General features: G+C 48.2%; 1 protein-coding gene across 1 annotated transcript in view; it reads right to left on the bottom strand.

Moving 5' to 3' along the window:
• Positions 1 to 1,029: 1,029 nt before the first annotated feature.
• Positions 1,030 to 16,535, bottom strand: part of CDH3 (cadherin 3) — a 43,074-nt gene continuing 27,568 nt past the window's right edge. Inside the window, exons 9-16 of the mRNA XM_045814946.2 lie at positions 15,621 to 15,806; positions 13,169 to 13,410; positions 12,632 to 12,777; positions 11,661 to 11,885; positions 7,674 to 7,880; positions 4,955 to 5,085; positions 4,413 to 4,559; positions 1,030 to 1,922 (exon numbers count right to left, since the gene is read on the bottom strand). Of these exons, the coding sequence (XP_045670902.1) occupies positions 1,713 to 1,922; positions 4,413 to 4,559; positions 4,955 to 5,085; positions 7,674 to 7,880; positions 11,661 to 11,885; positions 12,632 to 12,777; positions 13,169 to 13,410; positions 15,621 to 15,806 (1,494 nt within the window). The 3' untranslated portion in view covers positions 1,030 to 1,712. The remainder of the gene's footprint in view (positions 1,923 to 4,412; positions 4,560 to 4,954; positions 5,086 to 7,673; positions 7,881 to 11,660; positions 11,886 to 12,631; positions 12,778 to 13,168; positions 13,411 to 15,620; positions 15,807 to 16,535) is intronic.

Here is a 16,535-nt window from a genome sequence, read left to right as displayed (position 1 = left end):
ACTTTTATTTCAAGTTCAGCAATCCCTTTGGCTTCACTTCACATTCTTTTCTCTTGGTTCATCACAAAGACAATGTTAAACTTCGCTTTAACAAAGGCACACGCAGAACTATTCTTTCCCCGCTGTCTCTTCATCCCCATTCCTGCTTCCCCATATTGTTAGTAACGTTCCAATTTCACGGACATCCTGGGTGACTCCTCTAATTTTCTGTCTGGCTTGATTTTGACAATGATCAGGTGTCATTTAAAAAAAAATACAATGAAGCCATTCTTTAAAGGACGAAAATCCCCTTAGAGGGCGGTTGTGAGGATTTGTTTAAAAGGAAATGATTGAAGTTATTTGGCCCTAAAAAGTATTAAATAAATAGTAGCTGTTACCAGTGAACACAAATAGCCCTAACAATGTGCCCAGATATGGCATCATTTAATCTCCATAAAAACTCCCCATTTGATACATGAAAAATGTGAGTCAAATAGAGGTTAAATTTGGCTTGTTAGGAAGTAGCAGAATCTGGCCTCTCCCTGCCTTTCAACACAGAGCCCACCACAAAGAAGAGGAACTCTTTCCATACTACATTACCCAAGAGCAGCCATTGTTCCAAAAAGACATTGCCTGTAGCTCTGGTGGGGCTCAGCCCAGCAGTAAGGGGGTTAATGGTTCTCCCACACAGAAGGGCAGCTCAGAATGTGGAGAGAGACGGTCTCCTGGCTGGCTCAGTCAGAAGAGCACGTGACTGTCAATCTCAGGGCTGTGAGTTCAAGCACCATGTTGGGTGTAGAGATTACTTAAAAAAAAAAAAATTGTAGAGAGGAGGGTAGATTTACCCTCAACAGGCCCACCTGGGCATGTATATGAATCCTGAATTTCCTCTACCATTGGGAGGAAGCTGGGTGAAGCCAGCAGGGTTAACAAGTGCCCACTCCCCTTACACAACTCTGACAATTCTGAAAACCAAAGAATTGGACACTGAAGTGGGTGAATGGTGTGGTACATGACCCACGGGGCAATAAAACTACAAGAAGCAGCAGCTCACTCCCCAGGCACCTCTGGGAAAAATTCCTTTAATAAAAAAGTTGTAGTACATTTACACGGATTGTCATCACCTTTTATCTACAGCACTCAATAGGGAAAATAAAAAATAAAGGACAACACAGTCGCACTCAGTATAAAAACGCAGGAATTCATTCAATCGGAGGCCTTGTTGCCTGGAGAGGAGAGAGAAGTGCATGAGGCACGTGAGTCAAGGAGCTCAGGCTTCGGCTTCTGGAGCAATCCAGGGGACCACTGAGGACCTGCCTCTAACTTTTTGAAGACAGTATTAAAAAAAAAAAAAAATTCAGGTTGCAATAAGGGCCTCATTCTAAGGAGAAGGGTCCATTCCAGAGAGAACATCATCACTGGGGGTTGTAGGCGGTGGTCAGAGTTGGTCCGGGCATTTTATGGCAGGTGATAGACTCCCAGAAATTTGGCCTCGGAGGCAACCCTGGCCTAGTCTGAGAGGTTTCCAGAGGTGAAATCAAACCACCCATGTCCCTCTACTCTGAAAGGCTTAGAAAACAACCCTTAATGTCAGATTTGAGGGCCTCTCTCCTCCAAGTTGCTAAGGCCACTTCTTGACAAGCTCCCAAGTCCTTGGCTGAGGGGAGGACTCAGGCTCCTTGGAGATGCCACTGAGGCCCAACCTTTAGTCCCTGGTCCTGCTGGCAGGTGGCCTAGTCGTCCTGGCCACCACCATACATATCTGCCAGCTTCTTGAAGCGGCTGCCCCACTCGTTCAGATAGTCATAGTCTTGGTCCTGGTCAGAGGCGGAGGAGGTGAGGGAGCTCAGGGAGGCAGCGTCAGAGCCGCTGCCCTCGTAGTCAAACACCAGCAGGGAGTCGTAAGGTGGGGCCGTGGGGTCCGTGTTGGCCGCCTTTAGGTTCTGTGGCAACAAGAGCAGGTGGTTAGGAGCAGCGGTCACTCAGCAGCTGCGAAAGCTTGGGCAAGTGAGTTCACCCTGCTGAGATTGCATCTCCTCATCTGTGAAGACATCTCTTCCTTCCAGTAAGGTTTTGAAAGGTGAAATGAAATAATGCATATAAACACCGAGCACTGAGCCCAGCATACGGCAAGTGCTTAGTGGACCAAGCCAGTGGTCAAGGGCAGGGACTCTGAAATCAGACAGCTTGAGTCAGAACTCGGACTTCACTCCCTAGTTTTGTGACCTCAGGCAAACTCCTTAACCTTTATGTGCTGTTTTTATCTTGTCTCTAAAATGGGAGACTTGGGGAGCCTGTGTGGCTCAGTCGGTTAGGCGTTTGCCTTTGGCTCAGGTCATGATCCCAAAGTCCCAGGATCGAGCCCCACATCACGCTCCCTGATCAGCGGGGAGCCTGCTTCTCCCTCTCCCTCTCCCCCTGCTTGTGCTGTCTGTCAAATAAATAAATAAAATCTTTAAAAAAAGAAAAAAAAACTACTCTGGGTATGTGCTGTGCTCTGGGCATATTTAAAAATAAAATGGGAGACTTCATATAGTTTTAGAGGAATAAATTAATACACGTGAATATATGAAAAGTGCTTATTAGAATAGTACTTGGCACATAGTTGAACATTATTTCCTCATTTGTAAAACGAGGATAACAAGAGGATTCCCTCCCTGCACTTGATTTGAGCATTGAATGACACCGTATTTGCAAACTACCTAAATGTCTGTCCAGAGACATTCTGGAAATGGTCTTCATCTAACTGGAGGGGAAAGTTCCAGGTATTTAGCTCCAAGGCATTTTCTCAAACCATCTGCTCTGAGCAACTTTCCCCAGATGCTTTTGTTTTTGCACAGCACTCTCATTAGCATGAGCTAAAGAACAGAGTCCACCAGGCTACTTCTAGAAGGCAAGAGAAGTAAGAGAAAAGTTCAAGCCAGGGTAAGGCCTTTTGACTGCCTACCAAGCCCTCTGCCCACCGCTGCTTCCTCGCACCCCCTGAGATCCATCAATCTATCTTTTTATTCCTCCCTCACTTCCTCCTCCCACCTTTCCTCCCTCCCTCCCTAACTCATATTAAGAACCTCCACTTATGGGGCATCTGGCTAGCTCAGTCAGTAGAGCATGCGACTCTTGATCTTAGGGTCTGTGTTCAAGGCCCATGTTGGGTGTAGAGCTTACTTAAGGGAAAGAGAGAGAGAGAGAGAGAGAGAGAGAAAACCTCCATTTACTGCTAATTAGGTACCAGGCTGTGATAGGCGCCTATCATGTGTCTCCTATGTACCTAGTTCAGGGGTTCTCACAGCCCTGGCTGTGTATCTGATTTTAAGCTTGGGGAGCTTTAAAAAAAAATTGGAGCCTAAAAAACAAATGAATCCCTGCATTCCAGGCATTGCTGTTTTTCAAAATCCCTCAGATAAATCAAACATGTGACCAGAGTTAAAAACACTGGAGATACTCAGCTATTATCAACAATAACTATCATTACCTACTAAATGCTACATGCCAGGCCAGTGGTTCCTAGACTTAAATTACTTGGAAACTTTTTTTAAAAAGATGTTATTTATTTATTTATTTATTTATTTGAGAGACAGAGAAAGAGAGAGAGAGCACATGCATAGGAGGGAGGGGCAGAGGGAGAGGGAGAAGCAGACTCCCCGCTGGGCAGGGAGCCCAATGAGGAGCTAGATCCCAGGACCCCGAGATCACGACCTGAGCCAAAGGCAGCCACGCGACTTACTGAGCCACTCAGGCACCCCTACTTGGGAATTTTTTTTTAAAAATCTGAAGCCCAAGCCACATCCAGATCAATTATACCACAATCTCTGCAAGGAGTCAGAGACATCAGGAGTTTTTGAAGTTCCCCCAGGAGATTCCAATATTTGGGAACCACGGTTGCAGGTGCTTGCTCATCCAATCCTTAAAGCAACCTATAACACGGGCGCCCGGGTGGCGCAGCCGGCTAAGCATCTGACTTTGGCTCAGGTCATGATCTCAGGATCCTGGGAATAGGTTGCTTCGGGCTCGTGCTCAGCGGGGAGTCTGCTTCTCCCTCTGCCTCTACCCCTGCTGGTGCACTCTCTCTCAAATAAAAACAAAAAAAGAAAATGCAACCTATAACAGAGGGTTGCCAACTCTGCTCCACACTGGGATCATCTGGGACCTTTAAAAATTCACACCCGGGTAGTCTGGCTGCACAGTTTTCTAACAATTGTTATATTTGTTGAATAAATGATTCCTAACCTATTGTTAACCACTCTGCAACTTAGGATTTCATGGAGGAGAAAACAGAAGCCCAGAAATGACTCAAATATGCCAGAGGTCACACAGCTGGTTGGTGAGGGAGGCAAGATTTAAACCCGGAGCCAAGACTCCAAACCCATGCTCTTTCTCCCATGCTGCCGGTGCCTGAATAAAGGCCTGCCCTCGGCTGGACCCCTAGGCCTCACCTCAATGATGAAGTTCCCGATCTCATCTGGGTTGGCTGGACGTGGACGGTACATGGGTGTGGGGATGAAGGTTGGCGCCACATCGTTGCGGAGAACCACCTCAGGCCGGGCCTCCAGACCCCGGTGGAGCTGGGTGATGTCATAGTCCTTCAAGGACATGAAGAAGAACATGGGATTGAGAAGGCAGCCCCCCACCATTTATGTTTCAGCCCACTCCCCTGCCACATGGGTGTTCTGGTTCATGGGTAGGACTTAGAAGACAATCTCTGTCAGACATTTCTGAAAGCCCTTGTTTCCACAGCCCCTCCTCCCAAATTAAGCATAGGCTCAAGGCCACCTTGAATAGGGTCAAAGGGACCACAGCTGTGGACCAGACACCCTCTCAGAAGAGGAGAAATGGTGGTCAGTCCTACATGAAGAGTGATGCGCTAGGCCAGGGTCTGGTCAATGGAGCTAATGTGGTTAAGCTGACTGACCCAACCATCCCTGCCAGTGGTCCTAGAGCCATTCATCTTCCAAACCCCAGACCCTCAATGCCTCACCTGGTCCTCCTCACCACCTCCCTCTTCACCGTAGTAGAAAACATTGTCACGGGTGTCATCTTCTGGTAGCAGAAGGGGCTCCTTCACCTTCCTCTTCTTCCTCACCAACAAGAGAAGCACCAGCAGGAGGACTAGAAGAGGCAGGGAAGGTAAATATCTGCCCCCCCCCCAACCACAGAGCTGGTTGATACCCCCAAACCCTCAGAGCCCTACCTAATTTTAGACCCCTCTCCTTGGTAGCCAGGGCTTAAAATACTTTCAATGGCTCCCTTGCACCTAGGAAAACCCCTAACTTCTTATCAAAGTGTACAGGGTTGGCCCCTGCCTGTCTCCACACATATACACCCCCTCATAGGTTTAGTCACATTGGCCTCCTTGGAATGCCACAAATACACGCAGCACTTTTCAGCTCCAGGACCTTCACCTGGGCATTCCTTTCTTGGGACACTCTGCACGCACATGCATGGCTCTCACCCTTCAGGACTCAGCCTAACATCACCCCCTCCTCGCAGCAATCTGACTCACCCCTCCCCCCCATAATTCTGTATCATTTGTCAGTCTTCCCTTATCAGTGATACTGGTCCTCAAGGGAATCTCCCAGCAGATGTTACTTTTCAACAAAACTCTTTTTCAGTCCCCAGGTGAGCCCTAAATTAGCCACAGACTAAGTTAAAAGCAAAAAGACAGTGCAAGTCTATATGGTGTCGTAATTTGAATGTAGGTGCAAATACTATTTTGGTATTTCAAGAGAAGGACTGGCTTTTAGTGCTATGGTTGGAAGGGCTGGCAGGCTATTTGGACATGGGGGTCCTGGCCAGCTAATGCCTGGCTGTTCTCCCTAATACCAGGACTACCTCCAGTTAATCCCAATAAGAAGGGTCCCCAGAGCCCTCTCTGTGGCTGTTCAGTGTGAGAGGATATGGCCACTATTTACCTTTATCACTTCTTTGGCCTGTTAACAGAACCAAGGTCAATCTCTGGCCCAACACAACAGACCCCGCCTTCTTGGGGAGTCTATGGGTTCTCAGGATGCACACCCTATGTGGGCTATACTGCATTCTTTCCCTCCTCTTTTCCTCCCCATTGAGTCTGGGGAAAGGCAGAAGGTGACCTGGACTTTTTACCTGCACCAAAGCTTACAGATCAGCCCATGGATATCTCCATTTGGACTGCCTGGCAATTCTCTTCCCGTGATCTTTTCCAAACTGGTTAATGGAAACTCCAGTTTCTACTTGTTCGGGTCTTAGAAACATGGATGGTTCTTTTCCTCATACCGTATATGAATCTGAACTGATTCTGCCTTGAAATAGGACCATCTCTCATCATCTCACCCCTGGATTATGGCAATAGTTCCTAAATGGTCTCCTGTCTCCACCCTCACCCCTGCACAGTCTGTTTAGTAAAAATCCTGTAAAACTCAAGTCAAATCACATCACTGCTTTGCTCTAATCCCTCTGATGACTTCACATTTTATCCAGATCCTTGCAATAGCCTCCAAGGCCCAGCATGATGCTCCGCCACAGCCATCACCTCTGACTCCATCTCCTACTTTTCTCCCCTTTTGCTTTTTCCACTCTAGCCATCTTCTGTTTCCACACACCAAGCACAGTGCTGCCTCAGGGCCTTTGCACTTGCTGTTCCTGAAATAGCTGCATGATTTGCTTCCTCACCTCTTTTGGTTCTTTACTAGAATATCCCTTCTCAGCAAAGCCTTTCTTACCCATCCTACTTGAGATAGCAGACCTCCTCCCTCTGCTTGCTTTTTCTCCGTACCAACACTGATTTCTCTGCCAGATTATTGTCTGTTCTCTGTACTGGAACTTAATTTCCATGAGGGCAGAAAGTGGTCTCTTTTTACTATAAAGTGCTTCACCCCAGCACCAGAAACAGTGCTGGGTGTGCAGGATGTGGATTAAAGCCTGCCCTTATTGAATTCATATCTGACTGAATGTGTTTCTGTGTAAGGACCAATTCAGAGAGCGGAAAAAGCCAATGTGAAAGGTTCCACCTTTAGAGTAAAGACCTTAGTTTTTTAGTTTGTAAAACTAAACTTAGTTTGTAACTAAACACGTTTGCCCCTAGACCAAGGACTCTCAAACTTTAGCATGCATCGGAACCCCTGGAGGGCTTGTTAAAACACAGATTACTGGGGCGCCTGGGTGGCTCAGTAGTTAAGCGTCTGCCTTCGGCTCAGGGCGTGATCCCAGAGTCCTGGGATCGAGCCCCACATCAGGTTCCTCCACTGGGAGACTGTTTCTTCCTCTCCCACTCCCCCTGCCCGTGTTCCCTCTCTCGCTGGCTATCTCTCTCTCTCTGTCAAATAAACAAATACAATCTTTAAAAAAGACAAAACAAAACAAAATAAACGAACAAAAAAACCAACACACAGATTACTGCATCTTAGCCCTAAGAACTGGCCTTTTGAACAAGCTCCTGGCACTGCTGATGCTGTTGGTCTGGAGATCACACATTCAGAACTAGTGCTCTAGCCTCTAGATGACAAAACAGCAGGGCTGAGTCTGTCTGTTCACCACTGTCTCCCCAAAGCCTGGCACATTCCAGAAGCTCCATAAACATCTACCCCCAAATGACACACCTAGAGTTAAGAGTATCAGGAACAGATGGGCAACGCTGGGGATGCCTCAGTCCCAGCAGTTCCGGGTAGAACCGGCTCTTCGAACGACCCCATCCTTGGACAGGAGAGAACACGGGTACTTACACAACAGAGCCAGGACAGCCCCCAGGATTGGGAGGAGGAAGCCCCCCTTCCAGGGATCGGGGCAGGTCTTCACGTGGCCATGGCAGTTACACACGGTGGCCTTGATCACTGTCAGCTGTTCCTTGTTGCCATGGTCAGCCAGAGAAAGGTGCACGTCGTAGGTGTCTTGCTTCAGGAACTTCTTCAGGGACAAGGCCACTGTGTCTCCTGGAAGAGACAGAGTAACGTTTACCACGAGAGAGGCCACAAGCGGAATGGAGTATATCACTTTGGAGGTTAAGGAGACCGCCTCACAGGGAGAAATACCCCAAAAGCACACTTACACCAAGGGTTTACAAAAATTGGTATTTGGCCAAAGCCAAAGTCACCATCGTGGAAAGGATTATAGGGATGGCAAAATAAATTCATCATCTTATTTTCTTTTTCTTTAAAGATTTTATTTTTTGGATAGAGAGAGAGAGAGAGAGAGCACAAGTAGGGGGAGCAGTGTGCAGAGTGAGAGGCAGAAGCAGGCTCCCCGCTGAGCAGGGAGCCTAATGCAGGACTCGATCCCAGGACCCAGCGATCGTGACCTGAGCTGAAAGCAGACGCTTAACTAACTGAGCCACCCAGGTGCCCCATCATCTTATTTTTTAAAAGTCAAATCGATAGTCACAGTATTTTTAAAATAACAAAGTTTTTAAAAAGTCGTGGTCATGCAGGGCCAATAATTTCTCAGCACCATTAGCTGCCCCACTGTTCTCCTCAAGAAGAACACAATGAAATACATTCTTCCTGAGATAACTAACCCTATCTTTTAATATTCACATTGACCACCTGTTTTCCTATATGAAAGTTCACTACCATTTATTATTACAGCATTTTGCCCTTGCAAGAGTAAATATAATGTTTGTGCCTCAAGTGTCTGACAGAATTTCAATATCTGAAACACTGATATTTCTGCAAAAGCATTAATTTTTTTTTTTAAGGATTTATTTATTTGAGAGATAGAGTGCAAGGGTGCAGGGGGAGAGCAGAGAGGCAGAGAGAATCAGAATCAGGCTCCATACAGACCGCAGAGCCCGACACAGGGCTAGATCTCAGGACCCTGAGATCATGACCTGAGCCAAAATCAAGGGTCTGACACTCAACCCACTGCGCCATCCAGGCACCCTGAGAGCATCGATTATTAATAAATCCAAATGCACGTGACTTGGTGATATGAGTGACGTTGTTAAGCAGATCAGACAGGCTGCCAGCCTGTGCTGTCACAGCATTAGTGACGAACACAGGTTCGGGGGTGCTGGCTGGGAGGCTGTCGTGGACACTGTGCTAACTGGCCTTCAAAGGCCCAGGGTGTGTGGCGATCCTAGAGTGGGGAAGATGGTTATGGTTTGTGGGTGAGAAATAGAGGGTCAGGGGCTTCTCTGAAGAAAGGCCTTCAGTTTAAACTCATTTCTCAAGGAGGAGCTATTAGCCAAGGTAGCAGGACTTCTCATCATGCAGGACTTTTCCAAGCATTAAAGACCCTCACTGTTAAATGCCAGCAGTGTCCCCCAGTCATCAGGGCAACCAAAAACCACCCCATGTTTCTAGCTCACCCACCCTAAGGCTTGCTGGCCTCGTTCAGCACTGACCTCAAACCACTTTTTTTTTTAATTTTTTAAAAAAATATTTTATTTATTTATATGACAGAGAGAGAGACAACCAGTGAGAGAGGGAACACAAGTGGGGGTGGTGGGATAGGAAGAAGCAGGCTCCCAACGGGGCAGGAAGCCTGACATGGGGCTCGATCCCAGGACCCTGGGACCAGGCCCTGAGCTGAAGGCAGACGCTTAACAACTGAGCCACCCAGGGGCCCCTCAAGCCACTTTTTGTTCAAAGGTTCTGCATACTCCCTGGGCTTGTCTTAGTAAGAAAGCCAGAGAGAGACTTCGCCCCGTTCCCATCTGGCAATGGCAGGCAGACAGGGAGCTCTGCATGCTGAGTATCTGGTCTACCGCGTCGAGGCCAAGGTGGGGTATTTCACTGAAACATCCCGACCACCATCCTGTCCCCATGCCAGAGGGCGGACTTCTCAGGTGATGATGACAATGGCGGTGCTGGTGACTAAGTGGCCACTGACTGGGTGCGAGGCTCTCCTCTCAACTTCACTGCCACTTTAAGAGGAGGTACTATTAGCCTCATTTTACAAATGCAGAAATTGAAGCTTAGGGAGGCTAAGTAACCAGACCAAGGTCACACAGGGGTAGGGTTTGGATTAACTCCCCTGACAACAAGGACATGATTAGAAAAACTAAATTAAAACCAAGAACCAAGGGCACCTAGGTGGCTCAGTCGGTTACACATCTGACTTTGGCTCAGGTCATGATCCCGGGATCGAGCCCCACACTGGGCTCCCCTGCTCAGCAGGGAGTCTGCTTGCTGCTCTCCCTCTGCCCTCCCCACACCCCGCCATTTGTTCTCTCTCTCAAATAAATAAATAAAATCTTAAAAAAAAAAAAAAAAAAAAAAAGCCAAGAACCAGGTATCAATACTATCACCAGGTGATGGTGCCATTGGGCCTTGGCCGTAATGCTCACACCTGACAGAGCCAGACCTGTGATTGCTGCCTGGGAAGACTGCTGGCGAAGGTGGTCGCTCACATCTGCTGAGCACTGATGTACCAGACAAGAGGCCTCTCATAGAATCACCCACTTCACCTTCACAGTAACTGGATGCATGTAGGTACAATTATTGGCACCATTCTGCAGATACGGATAACCGAGGAACAGTGAGGTTCAGTAACTTGTCCATAATCACAAAGCTAGTAAATGGAGGAACTGGGTCTTGAACCAAGCATTCTGGTTCCAGAGTCCATGCTCTATAAATGGTAACATCAGGGAGGGGGAAAAATGGCTTCTAGGCCACAAGGGGGTGACAGGAGACCAACCTGGGTTCTTCAAAGGAAAGGTGCCAGACATACATACCCAAATCACAAGAATCATAAAATTGAGAAAATGTGCATATCTGGAGCAGGTCTCCTGAGCCCTTTCTGGGCTGGGCTCAGCAGCAATAGGTAGTGGGCACTTGGTTCCTTTGGGGCAGAACCTGCGTGTATTGCTTCCCTGTTTCCCTCCTGGGGAACCTTAGCCCCAAGAGAAAGGGGAAGACATTTTAAACCGAAGTGAACAGTGTCTCTCCAGGGACCTTACTGGCTCTTGGGGCTGGATCTTTCTCACACACCCCGGGTCCTCACTCACTTGATGCCAGTTAGACCCCTTCCCAGGCCAGTGACAAGTGAAAAGCTGTGAAAGACTGAGAAGCTCTGCGGGGACGGGAACGGTAAAGGACAGGGAGGTGGACGGGAGCAGGTGCGTGGGGGATGGGGACTGTAGCTTCAACTTCTGCTCCATGCTCATGCACTCTGTGCCCTTGGGCACGCTACTTAACCTCTCTGTCCCTCATTGTCATCTGTAAATGGGGATAAAAATACTGACCACAGAGGGTGGTAGAAATAGTAAATAAAGAAAAAGAAGTCACCTTGCATATCATCAGGGTTCAATAAATGCACCAATGGTAAATCAGAGTGCCTGGATTAAAATTCTGGTGGCATCATTTTCTAGCCGTAATGCCTCTGCCAAGATATTTAAGCTTCTGTAAGCCTTGGTTTCCTCATGTGTAAAATGGGCGCACACACATGTATATGTGGGTTGCCATGAGGACTGAGTAACCTAATCTATGAAGTGTCTGAAGTGCTGTGTAACACACAGTAAGCGTGCTCAGGGCATGTGAGCTATTATCACCGTAGGAGTCCTGGCTCTTTCATTATGTGAGATTGAGAAAGTCATACCCTCTCTCTCCCTGCCTCGTTTTTCCAACTGTACAGGAAGGTGGTTGGGCTAGAACATTCTTAAAGGCTTACACTAAGTTAATAAGTAACATTTGCTTGATGTTCTTACCTCAGTGGGAATGTGTACAGGGTCCTGGTATGGGGCACACACCCACCTACCACCACCACTCACTCACCTTTCTCATTGACCTCTGCTGACCAGTAGATATCCGAGTCGTGTGTGAGCTGGGCCTGGAAAGGGGAGGCGTGGGGGGACAGGTCCTTGTCCGTGATGTTCAGCACTTGGGGCACAGGGCTTTGGTTGCAGATGGTGATCTGACGGGGCTCGGGGACCGGGCCATGGTCGTTGATGTCCATAAGTGTTAGCAGGAGAGTCCCAGTGCCAGTGGTGGGAGGGCTCCCTGTTCATAATTACACACAGGAGCCATTTTTAGCATCTGTCCTTGAGTTGGGTGATGGGTGAATGTTAAGCTCTCTGACCTATGCAGTCAGCCTCAGGGAGGTTCCTGTTTACTGCCCAGCTGTAACTTTTCAAGCCCCTCCATGTCCTGCCCTAGTCTCATCATAGATCAAACCAGTGATGGCAAATCCATGACAATCATGCCATCATTCTCAGCAGATTTTCCTAACTGATCATAGCAATTACAGCCACTACCAATCTATCCCAAAGGGAAACCTATTGGCCACCTCAGGGCTGATGCAGTGTTTGCTGATGAGCTTTAGGGATGCCTCCCTTCACAGTCCTGCCGTGACTTCTCGCCAGCTTCCAGGCCTCGCTTCACTGTGTCAAGCAGAGATATCAAATCACATCCCCCAACTCTGTCATGGTGTGACATCACTAATCAATCATGGCACTTTCCAGGCAGCCCCTTCTAATCCAATCACAAGGGGAAACCAACAGGCCAATCCATGGCTCAGTGAACCACACACTTGGGCTGAAAGAAATCTTACTCCTAACACGTGGGTCTTAGGGAAACCGTAGCCAGCCAATCCCAGTCTTTGAAAGGCTCCTCCGCAAGTCTCCCTTGACCGTCCAGATTGGTTTGCTGAGAACCCTCCCTGACACCATACTCTGTCTGGGGAGGGGATGTGCTATGCCATGGGCTCCAAAGGTAACCAAGTGGAGGGGTGGGGAGGAAGCTCTCACCATCATCTGTGGCCAAGACCATGACTTCGTAGACATTGTTCATCACAAACCGTTCATCCTCACGGTCTAAGACCCCCGTGGCAGTGACCTGCCCACTGTCTGGGTCTATCGCTAGCCACCCTGCTGGGTCCCTCAGCATGTGGTAGCTGGAATAGAAAAGTTGAAGAGTCATACCCAGAATACTTAGAATTCTGGTTGTCATTCAAAGCCTATGCATTCCAACTGGCAGATGGTGTCATGGGACTTGGGGCTCCTAAGCAGGATCACATGAAAAATGCACCTCACCCCTAAATGGGAGCCTGAGCAGCAGGCAGACGGCCCAGCGGGGACACATGAAAGAGAGTGGCTGTACCTGTCCTCTGGATCTCTGCTCAGAGTCCTCAGCCTTGGGGAGGGTAGGAAGGGAAGGCCCCGTGTAGGGGTGATGCTCAAGATATGCAGCAATCCTCATGGTAATTAGCATAAACGCTGACCAAATGAATCCCCATCCAACACTACCAGTGCTTTTGGATGCATGTGAGCCCAGCTCCTGGTTACCTGATCTTCTGACTCCCCCTGTCAGGATCCTGCGCAGAGTAGGTGCAGACAGGCTCCCCGATAGAGATGCCCTCCTGGACCTCGATGACCTTAGAGGGTGGGACGAACACAGGTGCCTCGTTCACATCGTCCACGTGGACCACTACAGTGGCGGTAGAGGTTGGGAGCTTCACCACAAAGGGAGCCTCGTTGGTCACTTCGACGTACAGAACGTGCTGGTTTTTGGCCTCGAAGTCCAAGCCCTGAGAGACAAGGAGGAGGACCTGAGCCACCAATGTCTGAGGATGCAGTGCTGTGATGTCAGAAACAAAGGGCCCACAGCGCGGGGCTGGAGGCTCCCAGCATCAACAATGCCGTCCTTCCCGGGACGCCTAGGGGGTGCAGTCTGTTAAGCATCTGACTCTTGATTTCGGCTCCAGTTGTGATCTCAGGGTTGGGAAATTGAACCCCATGTGGAGGCCCACTTCGAGCTCTGTGCTCGGTGCTGAGTCAGTTTGAGTTTCTCTCTTTCCCTCTGCCCCTCCCCCCCAACTCTCTCTAAAATAAATCTTTAAAAAAGAAATGCTGTCTTTTCCATAAAGCCTCTTGCCTTTTTTTTTGAGGGAGTGAAGGGAGAGAGGGAGAGAGAAATCTCAGGTAGGCTCCATGCTAAGTGCCGAGCCCGACATGGGGCTTGATCTCACAACCCAGAGATCATGACCTGAGCTGAAATCAAGAGGTGGATGCTTAACCATCTGAGCCACCCAACTGCCCCATCCTCCTGCCCTTTCTGAGTGGCTGGTAGGGCCTTTTAGAACATCCCTAGACCAGTAAGCCCTACAGCTGGTTCCCAGTGGAGGTGGCCCCCTACAGCGTGTTCCAGAAACTTGTGGAGGCCTAATTGTCGTAATGATTGGGGATACTGTTGGCATTTATAGGCTGGAGCAGGGACACAAAGAACTTTCCCACAGGTCATGTGACTTGCCAATAACCCCTTGGATGTTCACGTATTCATGGGTGTGAAAAATCTGTTTATAGTTACTTGTTTTACATATAAACTAAGTGTTTGGTGGTGTTTTTATACTGACTTTTCCAGGAATGCAACTTCTGAGGGGAGCTTGTAATTTGACTTGTCCAGGCCTTCCATAAAAGTTGTGTATTTGCTGTTTTTATAAAGACATCGGTATAACCTTTGGTATGCATGAGCCCCGAGTGACATCAAGTATCCACTACATTTGGACGATTCCACAAGGAGACGCAAGTAACCGACCACTTCATTATGTTTTCTCATATGCACCGCAAAGCTTACATATAGAAATATCGTATTATCGGGGCACCTAGGTGGCTCAGTCGTTAAGCGTCTGCCTTTGGCTCAGGGCGTGATCCCAGGGTTCTGGGATCAAGCCGCACATTGGGCTCCCTGCTCCGCTGGGAGTCTGCTTCTTCCTCTCCCACTCCCCCTGCTTATGTTCCCTCTCTCACTGGCTGTCTCTCTCTCTGTCAAATAAATAAATAAATAAAATCTTAAAAAAAAAATCGTATTATCAGTAGTAACTTTCCCTGTAAAATTCTCCTTCATTTTAGTTAGGGCATTCTACTTTTCTAGAAATTTTGTAAGTTAGATAAATTATATTATAAATGAAATTCATTTTACAATATAAAAAGGGCATTATAAAGTTTTTGTTGCAAGAAGGAGATAGTCGTTAAAGTATTATATAAAACCCCACTTCTCAAACTAGGCCATTTTTTTTTTTTAAGATTTTATTTATTTTGGCAGAGAGAGAGTGAGAGAGAGCGCATGAGCGCACAAGCGGGGGTAACGGCGGGTTCCCCGTTGAGCTGGAGCCCAATGCAGGGCTCGATCCCAAGACCCTGGGATCATGACCTGAGCTGAAGGCAGACGTTTCACCTACTGACTGAGCCACCCAGACACCCTAGGCCATTCTTTATAACAAACCAGAAGGATGGATGGATAGATAGATAGATAAATAAAAGATTAGGCCAATCTTCTTAAAGCATCAATTTTATTCAAAGACTTTTTGAGAAGTAAGCATATCTCTCACTATTAAGTAACTTAAAACATTTTACTATGCAAAAACGTAGATCTGTATTATGGATTCAATGCAAAACTAGCAAGAATTCCAATAAAACAGAGACACTGTGTGAAAAGATGAATTGGGGGCAGCCACTGGACATCAGGATCTGGGAGGAAGCCTTCACTAATCTGCTTCCATCAGACCCGTGACTCTCACCTGTATTATGAATTGAGTCCCTCGGGAAGATTTACTTTGAACAAATCCATTCCCTAACACGAGAGGGACAGGAAAGTGTCAGAAACCTTGGGCCTGGTGCACTCCCTGGTGAATGTTCCAAAGTAGGTGTTCCCCAGGCAGGTGGTATACTGCCTTGTCCTGGAGGCTGCAGACCTGACTGCCCCAGGGGTGGCCCTTGTCTAAAGCCCAAACGGACTCACCTTTTTGGTCGTCAGGATGCCCTGGTTGCTCTCAGGGTGAGTGGTGATGGTAAAATGGTCCCCGTCATCACCTTCCAAGATGCGGTAGGTGGCGCGCCATGCCGGTGAGTTGGGGGCATCCAGATCAGTCACCGTCAGCCTCTGCACTTCATGGCCTACCATGTTCTCGGGTACGCGGGCCTCGTACTGTCGGTGTGGGAAACACAGCATTGTCAGAGCATAGAGATTAACCGCCCACCCTAAGACTGTTCTACTCTTCGCCAGCCGTGGATCCTCCCTGCAACTCACGCTTTCTGGGACCACCCAACCCGCCCACCAGGGTTTCAGGACATACACAGATGCAGAATATCCTCACAGCTGCTGGAACAGACCACAGGGATCGTGGGCCTGCTTGTCCTACACCCAGGGGCAAGATATTCCAGTAATCTCACTAGGTCTGGGTGCCCTGAACCCTGCCACGTGTGGCCTTCTACCTAGCTGAGATCAGAAAGGTATGAAAAGGGTGGCAAGAAGGACGAGGGCCTGATTGCTATGCAGCATGGATCAGTAACGATTTTGGAAGTTCTGGAATGGTGGCAAACACTGGGAACTCAGCTGCTCAGAACAAATTTTTAATCAAGCCTAAATAACGTTCAGTAGCCAGAGTTATCTAAAGATGGAAGGGGGATGGGTGTCATCTTGAGTGGCACTGAGTCCTCTGTCACTGGTGGTGTAGACAGCATTTACTGGGTGAAGGACGGTAAGTATAGGTATGAGGCAAATTCTAAGTTTCCTATCAACGAGGATTTTTATTTCTGTCTGTCCTTCTTTCTTTCAATAAACTCTAACCCCAACGAGGGGCTTGAACTCATGACCCTGAGATCAAGAGTCACATCCTCCACCAACTGAGCCAGCCAGGCGCCCCTCAACAAGGAT

Source organism: Ursus americanus, chromosome 21 (assembly GCF_024610735.1).
Source record: "Ursus americanus isolate L20-20 chromosome 21, mUrsAme1.1.p, whole genome shotgun sequence".
NCBI lineage: Eukaryota > Metazoa > Chordata > Mammalia > Carnivora > Ursidae > Ursus > Ursus americanus.
This window is presented reverse-complemented; position numbering and strand designations above follow the sequence as displayed.